The sequence below is a fragment of the Podarcis erhardii genome (assembly GCF_964252035.2).
Source record: "Podarcis erhardii genome assembly, chromosome: 11".
Taxonomy (NCBI): Eukaryota; Metazoa; Chordata; class Lepidosauria; order Squamata; family Lacertidae; genus Podarcis; species Podarcis erhardii.
Window position 1 is genome coordinate 4175442 of NC_138501.1, and position 16867 is coordinate 4192308.

The 16867-nt window shown below is 42.6% G+C and overlaps 1 protein-coding gene across 2 annotated transcripts in view; it reads right to left on the minus strand.

The window, feature by feature from the left end:
* The window catches only part of LOC309352512 (guanine nucleotide-binding protein subunit alpha-14), a 38628-nt gene that overhangs the window by 1196 nt on the left and 20565 nt on the right, over positions 1-16867 (minus strand). Inside the window, exons 1-6 of one of the 2 annotated variants that reach the window (XM_081881068.1) lie at positions 16173-16248; positions 14486-14670; positions 6055-6209; positions 2642-2770; positions 2131-2260; positions 1309-1462 (exon numbers count right to left, since the gene is read on the minus strand). In XM_081881068.1, coding sequence (XP_081737194.1) covers positions 1309-1462; positions 2131-2260; positions 2642-2770; positions 6055-6209; positions 14486-14632 — 715 coding nt within the window. In that variant the 5' untranslated portion in view covers positions 14633-14670; positions 16173-16248. Of the gene's footprint in view, positions 1-1308; positions 1463-2130; positions 2261-2641; positions 2771-6054; positions 6210-14485; positions 14671-16172; positions 16249-16867 lie in introns of those variants that run through there. The other variant, XM_081881067.1, reaches the window with a different exon arrangement.

Genomic DNA, 16867 nt, shown 5'->3' on the forward strand with positions numbered 1-16867 from the left:
AACGAGTCAACGATTTCCAATTATTCCTAGGGGGAAATTTCTACCATGTTCCCAACCACAGAATGTTTACCCCAAAATTTTGAAAAAAACCACTGAAACCTTGCAAAAGGCAAGGAGGGAAGGAAAAGGATGCTCTCTTATTTGTCTGATCTTTCCCCCACCCACCATGGTTTTTGGTTGCCATGAACCAGCAAAACACAAAAAGTAAGTCTTGCTTAAGGCTGCTCATTTGTTTACAGTACTGCGACTGTGTCTGGCTGTCTTGATATCAGAATCTGATGCGTGTGTAGTGAGGTTTGGGTACTCATTCCTTATGTTTGGGTATGTAACGAGCGTTTGGACAGTAGGACTTGTGTGTAGTAACAAATGCTAACTTCCCACATTGGGAATATGGATGTGCATATAATTTTAATCATTTCCTTGCAAAAATAGGTGCCATATTTTTCGCTCTATAGGACGTACTCGATCATAGGACACACCTAGTTTTAGAGAGGGAGAACACAAAAAAAATTCTCTCCTTCTCTGCACAGCGCCCTTTCAGCAAAGCGGCAGGAGAAATGGAGCCTTTTCCATTTCTCCTCCTGCTTCGCTGAAGGGGCGCTGCGCAGAGAGGGAAAGCTGTGCAGCACCTCTCCAGCGAAGCGAAGCCAGGAGAGGAAGAGGGATTGGTGCGCACCGACTTCAGTGAAAGCAACGCGAAGCCTCCGGAGGGTGGCGGGAGCGCTCCTGATGCGCTTCGGAGGCTTTGCGTTGCTTTCGCTGAAGCCTGCATTTGCTCCATAAGACGCACACACATTTCCCCTTAATTTTTGGAGGGGGGAAAGTGTGTACAGTGGTGCCCCGCAAGACGAATGCCTCGCAAGATGAAAAACCCGCTAGACGAAAGGGTTTTCCGTTTTGGAGGCGCTTCGCAAAAAGAATTTCCCTATGGGCTTGCTTCACAAGACGAAAATGTCTTGCGAGTTTTTCCGACACCCCCCCCTTTTTCTAAGCCGCTAAGCCGCTTATCTGCTTATCCGTTAAGCTGATAAGCCGCTAAAAGCCGCTAATAGTGCTAATCCGCTAAGCCGTCAATGGGCTTGCTTCACAAGACGAAAAAACCACTAGACGAAGAGAATCGCGGAACAGATTCTTTTCGTCTTGCAAGGCACCACTGTATTATAGAGCGAAAAATACGGTAAATGTTGTCTGTTTTAGTGTAGCCAACAACTGGGGTAGCTAACACTTCACATTAAAGTGCTGGTCATTAGTGAACTGACAAAGCAGCTACAATAATTGCTTATCAGGTGTAAACCACAATTGGTTTACCTGTGAACTCTGGAAAATAGGTGCTTAAATGGGAATGCATAATCTTCTCTTCTAAAAGGTCTTTTTTATTTAAGAACAAGATGACTGAGGAGTTCAGAAACCAAGGGTATGTGATTATTGTTTGAAATAAAGCCTTGCTTTCTTCCAACCGATTCTGCAAGAAAAGTATGAAATGTTAGCAAAGTATTCTTAAAGAAATTAGTGGGTGCTGGGCTGTATCCAACACTGATTTCTGCTTGTGTAACAGAACTTCACTCCACCTTCATACCACTGTTTACACTTCAAATATGCCCCAGGGTTTTGGGGGACCCTCAAGAGCACATTTTGGGTGTGAATAGGGGAAGGAAATGCAGGGCAAGTCTATTGTGTGAGTGGAACTCTGCCTGCGCACCCCATTTCTGTGCTCAGATTAAAGTATAATTATTTCATACCCGAAACCTATTCCCATCTATCATTATTTTCTACCCAGACATGTGTTCCAAGTATAATTAATTATAGCACTAGCTATTCTTCCAGTGCCGCAAAGTGTAAATGGGGTTAAAGATAACCATGTTCTCCACTTTGAGCTCCTTTGAGGACAGGCAGGATATAAATGCAATAAAATAATATAATATTAAATACAATGCAATGGATGCTATATGTGCAAGAATGAAAAACTAAGAGTGTGTCTGTGCCAGAATTTCATCAGGATACATCTACAAAAATTGGTATTGTGCATCGAATAGGAGAGGATGACCATTCTATGGAGAGATGCATTGAGGAAATAATCTGCCACAGTAAAATGCACTAACTGAAACAATCTAGAGCACTCTGTTCTTTTACCTCATTGTTGGATTCTGCCAAGACTTGATCATATTCACTAAGAGCAACCAAGAATATTATTGAGGTAACACTTTCAAAGCAGTGTATCCATTTCCTTCTTTCTGATCTCTGTCCACCAACATCTACCATTCTGTAAATAGAAATAGGAGTAACTGTGCAATAAGCTTCCAGGGCACCAACCAAACAAAATAAACCCAACTCATCTTTGCTGTGAAGAAGACCTGATAGCTGAACAAACTATTTACAGTAACCTGAAATGCTGATAAAGTTGCTCCAGGACCAAACCCAGAAACCATGTTTAGAGGCTCACAAAAGCCCATGTTCAAAAGGGCCTTTTATAGCTGCCAAACTCTTCAGGTTTAGATCAAAATCTAATTACGTCTGATGTTAGTAACTGTAACCAAGCCTTATCTAGGACGAACTTTCCCCATTTGGCTCATATTTGGTGCTGCTGTATCTGGCTACTCAATACTGCTTTACCTCGATTAGTAATTTGCATAACCAAACTTACCTAAAAGTAACATTTTGCAACTCAAAAGGATATTCAATAATTCCAGTGGTTGGCACTCTCACTCTGAGAATATCTTGCTCGTTTGGCACAAATGATGGTGCAGCAATACGGTCAAAGTCTGAAAGGTAACTTCCAAGTCCAATACAGACACACTTATTTAGCAAAGTGTTACATGTTGTCATAAACAAATTAACATATGTTGAAATCAAATACTTATTTAAGTAGGAGATTAATTCACAAATAAATGAGAGCTAATAGACCACCCAAGGTAAAAGATTAAAGAACACGGACATTCTAGATTCAAAACTCAGTGCTATTGTTAATACACAACTACCATTACACAAGACAATTTCAGCCACAGCGCTCCCCCCACCCCCAGTCCGCCATGTATGAATAACAATAGTGGCCTATTTTCAGTTACGCTATTTACTTTTGAGCTGACTATATCAAAAAGAAGCTTGTCAATTTATATTCACATTTTCCACACACTGTCCTCATTTACAAAGTAGTAAGTTTAAAACATTTAAGTGAAGACCAACATAATTGCTATTTCATTGTATAAAAATTAAAATCCTAACCCAGCGGGGGGGGGGGAGTGGGGGGTGACAGCGCAGACCAAGATTGTAGCTTAGTCTCCAAGCTTCTCTCTTTAGTTACTAGAATTCTTTTTAAAAAAAAAACTTCTGAAGCAAAAAAGGAATAAAAGACTTAACAATTTCAGACTTAATGCAAGGGAATTAACATTTGCTTTAAACTAAGACGCTTAGAAACTATTCTGAGACTAGGAAAATAACCGGGCCTGATAATCTGTTTGATGGAACTGATAATGGTGCCTTAAACTCCAAAACTATCAAAGATGAAGAAGTTTTGCTCTCTGAGATCACATTGCAAATAATGCAAGTAAAGCGGATCTAAGTGAAATAATTAAACCACCGGAGGAAAAGGTACATGAGGTTGCTGTGCAAATGGATGGGGTGCCTATAATGGAAGCACAGGATATCAGCATTAAGTTCTCGAAAAAATGGAGAGTGCAATTCTTATGCTTGATGTAAGGTTGGAGCAACTGGAAAATAATTCACACAGACTGAACCTGATACTAGGGGGATTAAAGAGGGCTCAGAAGAGGAGGACGTGGTGGACTTTTTAGTAATTTCTTGAGCTGGGGTACAGCACAGATCAAACAGAAAGCCCATAGAGCCCTCTCTCTGATAAAATTCTTTGCAGCACTATTGTGCTGTAAAAGATTGTATAATGAACCTGATCAGAGAAACTAAATCCACTAAAATGCTGGCAAATTATATAAAGCAAAGTATTGCAGAAATGTGTTGAACTGAGTTTAATTTTGGAACAATGAAACCAGAAATGCCAGACTAGTCACTGTAAGAAAGCAACATTATTTAACATATTAAATCCTAAGACCTTCACTATCCTGCACAGCCCCCAATTGCCAGACCCTTCACTATTCAAGCCTAACCCCTTCAGCTGAGCCAAAGATGTCTTGCTTGCCAAGCTCAACTGTTGAATCACCCCCTTGTTCCCTAGGGAGGTTCATAAAAAACTTTTTGTAAAAAATGCCTGCTCCAAAGGTCTTATCTTACTACACTAGGGATTATATAGCTATCTCTGAAATTTCATGCATATCAGTTAATATCTTGACCCTCCTCCATAAAAATAGCTGTTTACTTGGCTGTTTTCCTATGGCTGAAATTTCAATTCAGTGGAGCAGGCATTTTTTTTTTAAAAAAAAAGTTTTTTATGAACCGCCCTACTACCCACATTTCATTTGCTATCTGGATCATGCTTCACTAAGAAACTATAAACTCTTCTTACCTCGAGCAAAACCAAACTATTGTATTTAGCAAACAAAACAAAACAAAAAAACCCCACTCAATTTTCTACTAATATAATAAGAGAAATAGATTGTATGTATGTATGGGAAGAAGAATAGCTGCTCATCATTTCCTTACCCATAAAAAAGAAAACTAGTAATATTAAAACAAAACTGTTCTTTGTTAATTCATCTACATGAAGGGACAGATGTGATTTCATGCCGAAATTTGAGTTACAAATTGGGGCAGGGGGAGAGTTGGCAGTACAACCCGTCATAATAATACAATCTGGCAAAAGTGCTGAACGGTAGCAAGATTGCAGGGGGCTGGAGACACTCACCCTGGGTCTGTGCTCCTTTGGAGAACTGAAGACACAAAGAAATATGATTTATTTACATATTTACACCTTCACTCTGCATGGAGGGATTCCAGATCTTACAGCCTGGTCATCTCAAGAGGGGCTTGGAGTAGAATCATAGAATCATAGAATCATAGAGTTGGAAGAGACCACAAGGGCCATCGAGTCCAACCCCCTGCCAAGCAGGAAACCCCATCAGAGCACTCCTGACATATGGTTGTCAAGCCTCTGCTTAAAGACCTCCAAAGAAGGAGACTCCACCACACTCCTTGGCAGCAAATTCCACTGTCAAACAGCTCTTACTGTCAGGAAGTTCTTCCTAATGTTTAGGTGGAATCTTCTTTCTTGTAGTTTGGAGCCATTGCTCCGTGTCCGCTTCTCTGGAGCAGCAGAAAACAACCTTTCTCCCTCCTCTATGTGACATCCTTTTATATATTTGAACATGGCTATCATATCACCCCTTAGCCTCCTCTTCTCCAGGCTAAACATGCCCAGCTCCCTTAGCCGTTCCTCATAAGGCATCGTTTCCAGGCCTTTGACCATTTTGGTTGCCCTCCTCTGGACACGTTCCAGTTTGTCAGTGTCTTTCTTGAACTGTGGTGCCCAGAACTGGACACAGTACTCCAGGTGAGGTCTGACCAGTGTGTAGCACTCCAGTCCAAGGCATCTCTCCTACTAATTCTGCTGTTCCTTATTCAGTTGCATCCTAATGGTCAGTTCTTTTGGTGCTTTGGAGTACTAATGATTAGCCCCCCCAGGTGTCACCTAACAAAGGAGTTCCCCTGAGTTCCCACTTGTTGACTGACTAGGATTAAAGACTGGTACACACTTAGGACATTTGCCTAGCTTAATTGGCTCTTCAAATGCTAACTGCTGATGCTAAGAAGTGGGTCCAACATTCATTCCAATACACATGGATCTTGATTACATTTTCAAAGTCTGACACAAGTGTTCTTTACACAAACCCTACTTAAACACCTCAACCCCTTTGCATAACCCCCTTTCTAATGCCCATTGAGACTGTCTTATATACATACAAGTAGGGCTTTTTTCCAGCTGGAACTCAGGAGGGCACACCATTGCCATTATAAGAAAATAAGGCTCATGGTGAGTTCTGGCACCTCTTTTTCTTGAAAAATAGCACCGTATATAAATTCTAGTTAAATCCTAATATTTACTAAACCTAAACATTTCAGACCATAGATCTATTACTGTAAGATACATACTATTTAGCCGAGTCGGACAACTGGTATTCTCTTCGCCTATCATAGCATGCTTGGATTCCTGGATCCTCCCACAGGCTCTTAACGGCTTCCACAAGTTCTCTCTCCAGTGTTGTTACTGAGTCTACATTCAGCTCTTCAATCATCTGGCCAGCCTCCTGCAGCAGGATGGGGTGGGGGGGGATAGTTAGGGGTTTATAATCCATTTAGTCAACATGGAGCTGCAAAATTAGCCACTGCTGGGCATTCAAAGCACAACCAACAGTCCCAAATGCCAGGTTCACCCTTCATGCACTAACTTTGACCTAGAACCACTCGGGGAAGGTGGTGTTGTGAGGGTGAGTGAAGCAAAAATACCCTGCACACTGTATATGACTGAATCAGTGGGAAACAATGAACTCTTCTGTTGTTTCTGTGATGCATAATAATAATAATAATAATAATAATAATAATAATAATAATAATTTTTATTTATACCCCACCCTCCCCAGCCAAGGCCGGGCTCAGAGCGGATTACAAGCAATAATAAAAACAAGATGAATGATTACAACTTAAAAACAAAAATAAAATACAACATTAAAATAATGGAACATTAAAATATAGCCTCATCGCAGCAGGAGAAGGAAAAGAAAAAAGAAAGAGAGGAAATCAAATTGGCTCCAAGCCAAAGGCCAGGCGGAACAACTCTGTCTTACAGGCCCTGCGGAAAGAAATCAGATCCTGCAGGGCCCTGGTCTCATGAGGCAGAGCGTTCCACCAGGCCGGAGCCAGTGTTGAGAAGGCCCTGGCTCTGGTTGAGGCTAATCTGACTTCCTTAGGGCCTGGGACCACTAGGGTGTTGCTATTTATGGACCTTGAGGCTCTCCGTGGGGCATACCGGGAGAGGCGGTCCCGTAGGTACGAGGGTCCTAGGCCGTGAAGGGCTTTAAAGGTCAAAAGCAGCACCTTAAATCTGATCCTGTACTCCACCGGGAGCCAGTGCAGCTTGAAAAGCACTGGGTGAATCACATTACTGTTCCTACCTCATTATTTGGATGTTTTATTTATTTATTTTTAAACACTTCTGAATTAGGTTACATACAGATGTACATAGCTTGATGGGAAGGTGTGCTGGGGAACTGCGCTCACTTTTGGTCAGGGGAAGATGAGCTCACCTTGCAGCAGGGGGAAAAATACACTGGTCCTTGTACGTAGGTATATCAGTATGTACACACTCTATAACTGTGCAAGCTTAGAAAATGGACAGCAATGGCAAGTAAATAATTCTGCAGTGGGACAATGGTCTGGACAATGCTTTTTTGTATTTAATTTTGGCCACTGTGACACAGGGGTGAAAGTAGACTTTATTTCACCTGGGTCAAAAACCCAGTTTGGCACCCCCATGTGCATTTGTGTACACACACACACACACACTTGGAGCCTCAATGGCACCCCTCTGGAGGCTTCACCTGGGGCAAAAGAACCCACCTAGCCCTGCCCCTCCATAGTTATGGCTCTGCTGTAACATACCAGGAAACTCTATCAGCTACTTCAATCCTAACATAAAAAGAAAGATCAGTCTTGCTGGATTAAGTTTCCAACTGAGAGGTCTTTCACATGGTCAGTGGTGGAGCTTCAAGCTCAGGCAGGGGCGTGGCTGGCGCACGTCCCTGGGGCATGGGCAGCAGCCGCGATGGCACCCCACCAGGATGCCATTTAGTTCTCTTTATTGCAGCACTGCAGAAAAATACCATAGAGGCTTTCCCAAGCCAAATGCTAGAAAGTATTTCATGCTGAATCATCGACAATGTGCCTTCTCTTTAGTAGCAATATTCTGTGCACAAACATAGTTAACTATCGGTTTCCAAACATTCTGAATCTTGAACAGCACATTAGATGTTTGCTTTTCCAAATATTTGATTTATTTCTGCTACCACAAGCCAAGAACAGCACATACAGAATCCCTAGTGAAAGACTGATGCTTCTGTTTCAGAAATAATGGTCTGGTTTGGACTATCATTCCAGGCTTCATTAAATCATGGCCTTCCTTCATCCCTACCCCTGCTCCTGCCATGTGCAAGGTTTAGAACAAAGATCTTGCTCTCCTTTGCATTGCATTTCCATCCTCTAACAACTTCCATCTGCACCATTATCTTGTAGGGAACTGAACGCCATTGTTGCTATTCTCTCTCCACATGTTGCACTAACCATTTTAGCAACATATAGCTCTGGATACTGCAGAACAAAAAAACTCGTTGGGTTGCCTTAAAAAAGCCCTGGGTGAAGCTTCCAGACTGCAGGGGTCAGCAAGGTTCACCGGGCAGGGGCCAGATCACTCCCACAGAGATCGTCCATGGGCGCAGTGCGGAAATCGCATCTGTTGCATGCCCAGACACCGAAAATCACGCCTGGGGTAAAATTGAAAAAAAAAAAAAAAGCTCAACAACTTTGGGATTAAAGTTCACTTCATCAAATCTGGCCCTCTTTGAAAAAAGTTTGGGCACCCCTGCTTGGGACCTAAAATGACTAGAAAATTATCACTGAAATGAGTAATCAAACAAAAATAAAATTGGAAGGAATCGTGTTGAAGCTTAGGAGCAAATTTCCACGTCAGAACTCCTTGAAAGGGTTTGCACAGAACCAAGAAGGGGGTGATGTGTCAAAAATCCTCAAAGAGGGTCTTTTAATGATCCTGTGACCAAATAAATCCAATTCAAAACCTGACCTCAGGTCAGTCGCTGAACATGGAAGTTCTACTTTGACAAACAATTTGCTTTTATTGGAAGGGATGCTCATTTTCCCTTTGGTCATACAGTCGAAATGCTTATTAGGATTCCTTTGTATTCAAATAATATATTTCCTACTTTTTATGCCCTTTACAAATAAATGTGTTGAGGGGGGTGGGGGTGGGGGTGTACACAAACATGCATCTGGGGTGTGTGCCAAACTGGGTCTTTGACCTGGGTGACAGAAAGCCTATTTTTAGCCCTGCTTCAAGATTCCCCTGCCCTGCAATATGAGAATAATAGTAGTAGGTAGGGCTGCTGCAAGCATTACTGTACATGTGAATTGGCTTGAATGCTAAAAAATGTACTATATAAGGATAACATATTTATATCACCATCAATGCCTCTATACCTCAGCCTTGCATCTATAATATTGGGATAATATTATTGACTTATATCTCACATCCCTTTACTGTTGCTTTTGTTATGCTTGAATAAAAATATTGTGAGAGATGTACGAATTCTTAATAGATGTGCTGACTTTTCTAAAGTTTGAATCTATATTTTATTTTAGTATTTAGAGAAACAGAAGCCCTTATCTAACCATCCTTTGCAATCTCCCTCTCCTTTCACCGAGTGCTGATCTAAACAAGGGAGTTTCCTCCAATTGCCAGCCAGCCTGCAAGTAGAGAGCTGTGCTCACACAAAAGTTGCAGAGGTTCCAGCTACACTGGGAGCATGCAATTTATATTTTAACAGCTCTACAACTGTGGCTCTCATTACACCAGCCTGCCTTTCTGTGCAAAAGCTTTAGGGTTTCAATGTATTTTAAGACCATACAGAAAGTCAACAACAAAAAGTTGGAGATTATAGCCTAACGCAGGCATAGGGAAACTTGGCCCTCCATATGTTTTGAGACTACAATTTCCATCATCCCTGACCACTGGTCCTGTTAGCTAAGGATGATGGGAGTTGTAGTCTCAAAACATCTGGAGGGCCGAGTTTGCCTATGCCTGGTCTAATGACACATTAGAAACTGAGGCTAAAACATGGTCCCATTGATTAACTAAGATGGGGCTTATTAATTATTTATTCCATTCACTTATAAAAGTCTGTATGTCAAATTGATTAATAGATACTAGATATCTATATAAAGTAAAAGCCTCAAAGGATTCAGTCAAACGTTCAGGTATCTTCATTGTCTTGGATGCTTTAAAAGCTTCAGGCCCAAATGCAGATGTTAGCAAATGTTGTAATTGTAAAAACTGCCACTGTCATTCCCTCTAAGTGATACTTTTATTTTAAGGTAGGATATGTAAAAAAAATTTATTGTTCTCATCTATTAATTTATCTATAGATAACATACCTGCATCCATCCATTTTTTCCACACTACCATTTCCCACCCAATTTTTAAAGTTGGATTTCCCCATAGGGTCAATTGATTGTGAGAAAATTGATCATGTTTATTTTTACGAGCCATAATATTCCATATATTTCCTGACTCATCAAAATCCTGGAGAGGCTGTGATGGGACTGTCCCAAAATCCAACTCTTCTGGACATCAATCATACAAGAAATATGCAAAATAACCAAACAGGTATTAGAACTCACCCAGAACTGCTGCTTTTGAAGATTTTCCAAGATGATAATGCCCACTCACATTATAAAGAGCTTATAACCCACCTACTTGCAGCAGCCAGAAGCATCATAGCCAGACCTGTCAGGAGTGAACATGGACCAGTGGTACCAAATCATATGGGAAACAACCTTACTGGAAAAGCTAACCAACAGACTGAAACTAACACAGTGACAAATAGAAGAGGACACCTTCGTCCCAGTATGGCTCCCCTTTATCACGTACAAAGCACAAAAAGACAACAACAAGAATCCACCGACAGCATACAAATCAATATGGCTAACTTGACCCAACAATCATACCCTTCACAAATGCAAACAAACCTCACTGCAGCCAAACACAGGCAACCAGCCACACCCTGGGCCACCTCTCCATACCAAGCAAATATAATAAGTGAATAGAAAGAGAACCTACCCAGTTGATGCTGACACAAAAGCCCACACGTACACTATAGAAAAGAATATGTTTCCCCACCCCCCACCCCCTTCTCTTCTTCCCCAACCTTATACTGTATACAACACTAATGTCTCATATCAAATGTAACCGATCTGTAGACAGTGGCGTAGCGTGGGGGGTGCAGGGGGGGGCCGGCCGCACCGGCCGCAACATCTGGGGGTTAGGGTTAGGGGGCGCAAATCCACGGGTTAGGGGGCGCAAATTACTTGCCTTGCCCCGGGTGCTGACAACCCACGCTACACCACTGTCTGCAGAAAAGACTCCACAACATGAAAAAAAGAGACAATGCATGTACTTTTGTAAGCCAAGAAAACCTTCATAAAATTACTTAATACTGGGACTCATTGCCCTATCCTTCATTTTAAACGATTGGCCAAGATCTTGCCTGCTTTTTCACCATTTTCCCAATATTTCTGCTTTGTACATGCAAGCATGAATTTTGTCTGCTGTGATAAAAGTATTATTTAATTCATATTTCTTTTTTTTTGTACAAAAACTTAAACAAATGTGAACATGCCTCCACTTTACTCTTTTCCTTAAAAAAGAACATGCAGGGCTTCTTCCTTTTGTACATGCTTAAGTCCCTAAGTAATCCACTCTTCCATTCTAATGAATAGGGATACATGAGGGCGCTGGCCTAATTGTCTTGAAATTTTCTGGCAGAACATTCTCCACTTAAGATTCTAGTTTCTCAAAGAAAACAATCTAAAACCAGATGCACTTAGTATTTATTCATTATCAAAGAAGTCTTAGCAGTCCCTTTTTCCAAAGTCAGTTGTTTGATTTGTTTTTAGTTTGTATCAAGTGAACATTGGAAGAAGTCACTCCACTTTTATTATTTAGCCATACAATTAGTGCCAGATTCACGTATAAGCTAAATAAGCTATAGCATAGGGCCCCACTCTCTTGGGAGCCCCAAAAAAATTTAAAGGAGAAAAAAAACCTGGATGTACATTTCCAAAATATAAGTTCAAAAATTACTTTGATAAAATACATATTTTGTTATGTGCAAACGGCTTTAGATACCTATTAGGTCCATAAATTACCATATAGCATATATTCAACACAAAAAACAGCAACAATTTGTTGTTGACAAAGAGCAGCTGGACATATAAAGGGCCCCATTACTTTCAGTAGCTTAGGGCCTCATCAAACCTAAATCTGGCCCTGCATACAATTGATTGAATTCAATGTGAACCACACCAATATGTTTGGAAGCTATTTATGGTGGGATTTGTAAAAATAAAAATATCCAAAGCCCCTTTACTTGTTCTAGTTTGACAATTACTGGTATATTTGAGCGGTTTTCAAAGTGAAACCACCCAATGGCAAATTATTATTTAATTCCTTAACCAACTTCTTAGTTCCAGTGCCTGACTATCGTACAGCACTCACTGACTTCTTTTTATAAAAACAATAACCAAGCACACAAGACACAAGTCATATTCCTAGATGGGCCTTTAATGTGATTTAATTGCATTCACCCTTTGCTTGAGAGCCACATTGCATTTTCAACAGGCACAAGGTGTGATGCCTCTTAGCGGATAAACACAGGTAGCACTTCACGTTTGCATGCAAAAAGGTCTCAGGAAAGACCTCATAAATTCTGGCATATAATTCTGATTTGTAGGCCAAAAGCAAACCACCATTTGCTCAAAAACAGGAGGGAAGGGAGACAATCATGGCATGGATTGGAGGGGAGGCGGGGGCAGGTGAAAAAAAGAACCTGCTCATCTCACAGGAAGTTTAAGATCAGAAGCGAAATGGCTGTGGCAGAAAGAGATAAATGGGAAAGGAATGTTCCTGGTCCTGCCTACAATAACCACATGGCCCCAGACACACTATCCCTGAGGGAATGAGCCCCTGCCCTCCCCACCCCCACCCCAAAATTCTCACCTCTGCCTTAAATCCTAGTCTGCTGATTTGCATACCTATATCTAAATCAGCTTAACTTGAGAATCCATCTTAACTTTACGTTCCAACCATACCACTTTGTAAGTAATAATCACAGATATGTATTGGCATTGCTTTTGGCACAAATATTATGTTTCAGTGCCAAGATGCAGAATTTGGAATTGTGTGGGGAGGGACATGCAATTACGCTGTTGAATAAATAACTGGTGTCATTTCATTTGTTGCAATTTGAGCCCACTTTAACTGAAATGTTTTTCTGGATGTTTTAATATTTATTGTGAAATTATCCACCATCTGGAAAGGGTTGTGGAATTCTGGAATGTGTCTCACAGGGAGCATTACTGCCACCACAGCAATTTTCATTCACTTTCTATTATTTGTTCAGATTGATCAACATTTCCCCTGTGCTTTGTATTATCAGATGTATTCTGGTAAATTTGTATGTTTCAACAACATAGAATTGTAGAGTTCATCTAGTCCAACCCCCTGCAATGCAGGAATCTCAGCTAAAGCGTCCATGGCAGACGGCCATCCAAGCTCTGCTTAAAAACCTTCAAGGAAGGAGAGCCCACAAACCCCAGAGGGTTGTTCCACTGTCAAACAACTCTTACTGTCAACCTAATGCAGATTAGGTTGCAATTGTGTAGTCACTTACCTGGGAGTAAATCCCACTAAACTGTAATAAATGAATTACATATCCCTAAATATGCTACAAGTAAAGATGTGAAATTATGAGAGCCATATTTCAAAAAGCAAAAAAGACAACACATTTGTAGGCGAGTTGAGGTGGGGGGGGGAGAGAAAGAGAAAGAGTAATAGTGGGCACTGCCATGTTCAGTCTCCTCTGTCACCTCCACCAGTATTGCTGCCAGCGCTGCGTGCCTCTTTCCCCGGCTCAGGCTGGCAGTGGCTGGGGTATGTGGCGATGGCTCAGCACTCCCACCCACCAGCCGAGTGCTTGCCACCCACATGAGCCTGGGAGCTCCCCACATGTCAATGGGCAGCCACCACTGGAAGAGCCGCCCACACCCCAGAGGATGCAGGGTGGGCACCAGCTACGGACCACACCACTCGGGGCAGCCAAGAGTGGCACACACACCCTTCTGCCTGCCCTGCCCTTCTAGGCTCTGGCACTCGCCCGCCTGTGTGCCCAGCTTCCTGCGTTGGTGGTCTGGGCTGGGAGGAGCTCTACACGTGGCAGCCACTGCCATCCCAAGCCTATGCTGCCCGATGGCTCTCCTCCAATGGCTTTCCTCCTTCCAGTGACTGCTCTGCACTCTCTCCTGCAGCCAAAGCAGCCACTTCCACACAATGCTTCTGCTTCCAGGGCACAGGAAGTGCCACATTCCACCCCTCAACAACCCACCCCCTAAAAACCCCCCGGACATTTCCTGAAAAAGGTAAAAAATTGCCATATTGACCCCCCAAAAGAGGACATGTCCAGGAAAACCCGGACATGTGGCAACTTAATTGTATTGCTTTTTTGTCATATGCCAAAGACACACTTCTTTCCTGAAGTCACATGTATATTTGCATTGTGTTAGCGGGCACAAAGACTATGGAAAAGACTGGGGAGAGAAGAGATGCCATGTGCTAGATTCTCTGGCCAAGGTTTAAAACTAAGAGCATAAGAGGTGGGAAAGTACATTCAATGAACTGTTATTTTGGGAATTTCAACTGCTGTATTTTCTGTGTTACTGACACCAATGAAGAGTTTTGTACCTTATTATGCTCAGATGAGTATGGAATTTGTAAAGTATCCATAGCTCTGATCATAGTTTGCATAGCGGAAAATATGTTTTGATAAATCAATTTTGTGAAGCCTTTCCGGTCTTCTTCCGTATAGCCTGATCCGTGAATAATCCTCATCTGCTTAATAAATGTACTCTTTCCGCTTTCTCCTGTACCTGCAAGAAAGCACAAGAAGAAAGCGTATCTTTCAAATTAAACACATCAAAGCACAGAGAGCACCAGCTTCACAGCAGCAGAAAAGAAATTAACAACAAATTCTCTTGATGTATCAAAATCAAGTTATGCACACAATGGTCTGTGTAAGCGTGATATTTGTAAATAAATTAAGTGAGCCCTAAAAGTAGTTCATAAAACACCCATATAGACAATATTAAACAAAATAATAAAATATTCATATGCATATATGTCACCATAAACCTTGATTAAACACAATACCAATAAAATTTCCTGATTGACGCCCAAAAGCCTGGAGAAACAAGCATGTCTTTAAAAGCCCTCTAAACATTCCTATGCCCTGCTTGCTGTGCATCTTGAGGAAGAAGATTCCTTCGGAAAGGCCCATTTAGAGAAAGCTCCACTTACAGAGAAGGCTCCTAAGAGTGCAGCTGCTCCCCTCACAGACATGTCTCCTGACATAAGAGAAAGGGAGGTGGTTTTTGCCAGTACCCCCCTCCTGCTGCAGCCCCCTCTCCCCAAAAAAGAGGATTAGTAGATCCTCTCCAACAGTATGGAATATGGCATAGAGTGCTGCAAATGGAAATGAAAATCCCTGCAGATTCAATGAAGATCCCTCCCCAATGAGAAACCAAACTTCAGGCAGCTTTTTTTTTTAGTCGTTTAGTCGTGTCCGCCTCTTCGTGACCCCCTGGACCAGAGCACGCCAGGCACTCCTGTCTTCCACTGCCTCCCGCAGTTTGGTCAAACTCATGCTGGTAGATTCGAGAACACTATCCAACCATCTCATCCTCTGTCGTCCCCTTCTCCTTGTGCCCTCCATCTTTCCCAACATCAGGGTCTTTTCCAGGGAGTCTTCTCTTCTCATGAGGTGGCCAAAGTATTGGAGCCTCAGCTTCACGATCTGTCCTTCGAGTGAGCACTCAGGGCTGTCCTTCGAGTGAGCACTCAGGGCTGATTTCCATCAGAATGGAGAGGTTTGATCTTCTTGCAGTTCATGGGACTCTCAAGAGTCTCCTCCAGCACCATAATTCAAAAGCATCCATTCTTCGGCAGCTTTACTAATACATTATTATGCATGGGCACCAAAGAGTGGTAGTACACAGTGTTAATGCCTAATTTACTTGGATCGGCATGAGTGCAATCATATGCATTGCTTCCTGGGATCAAGCTCCACTGAATCCAACTGTGCTTACTTCTGACTGCATCATTTCAACTTGCAAGACACTAGTTTAACTTAACAGATCTTCAGCCAGCTGAAATGTTAAGCTCTTATTTAGAAATGCAAATATTCTTCCCAAAGAATTACCACAATTTAAAGCTAGTATAAAGTAGGAACCTCCTCAAAGAAAGGAATGTAGTATTCAACCTTTGCTTTGTTATTATTTTCTGATTTATTCTATACTCATCTGTCAAAAACCAAACTTGAAGGCCTTAATATCACCTCATTTACTTGCCAATGCATAGAAAGCTTGCCAATTACCTTGGTGTTCCAGCAGCTGATGTCATCGTTCCTGCCCTGAAAAACAACATGAAGTGGTGGTCCCACTCTCTAAGAGCCCCCTTATTCTGAAGTGGAGGGTGGACGCAGTGGCGGAGTAAGCCGATCAGGTGCCTGGGGCAGTGTGTGTGCCCTGCACCCAGGGGAGGAGTCAGCTGCCTGTGGGGGTGGAGCGAACCGGGGCAGGACGCTCCGCAGGGCCTCCGAGGAGTCTGCCTGCCTTCTCCCACTCAGCCGCCCTACAGCTGAGGCTGAGGTTGAGGCAGTGGGCAGACCGTTTGGGCAGCGCAAAGCCTGCGGGCGCCCAAGGACTCCCAGGAGAGTTGTGTGGCTTGGGCGCACTGCAGGCCCCGTGGTGAGTGCCACCCGGCATTTTGTCATCCCCTCCAGTGGTGACACTCAGGGCAGCCCACCCCCATCGCATCCCCCTTCCTCCACCCCTGGGTGGAACCAAGGTAGAAAGCCATTTCAGCAGCCCCCTGCCCCACAGCATCTATGGAACACTCTCCCTAGAGAGGCTTATCTTCTAAGCACCAGGCATCCTACCAGTTTTTTATGATACTTTTTAAACAGTGGTACAGTGGTACCTTGGAATGCGAACGGGATCCGTTCCGGAGCCCCGTTTGCATCCTGAATAGAACGTAAGACGTGACTGTTTGTGCGTGCGGGCGTGTCGC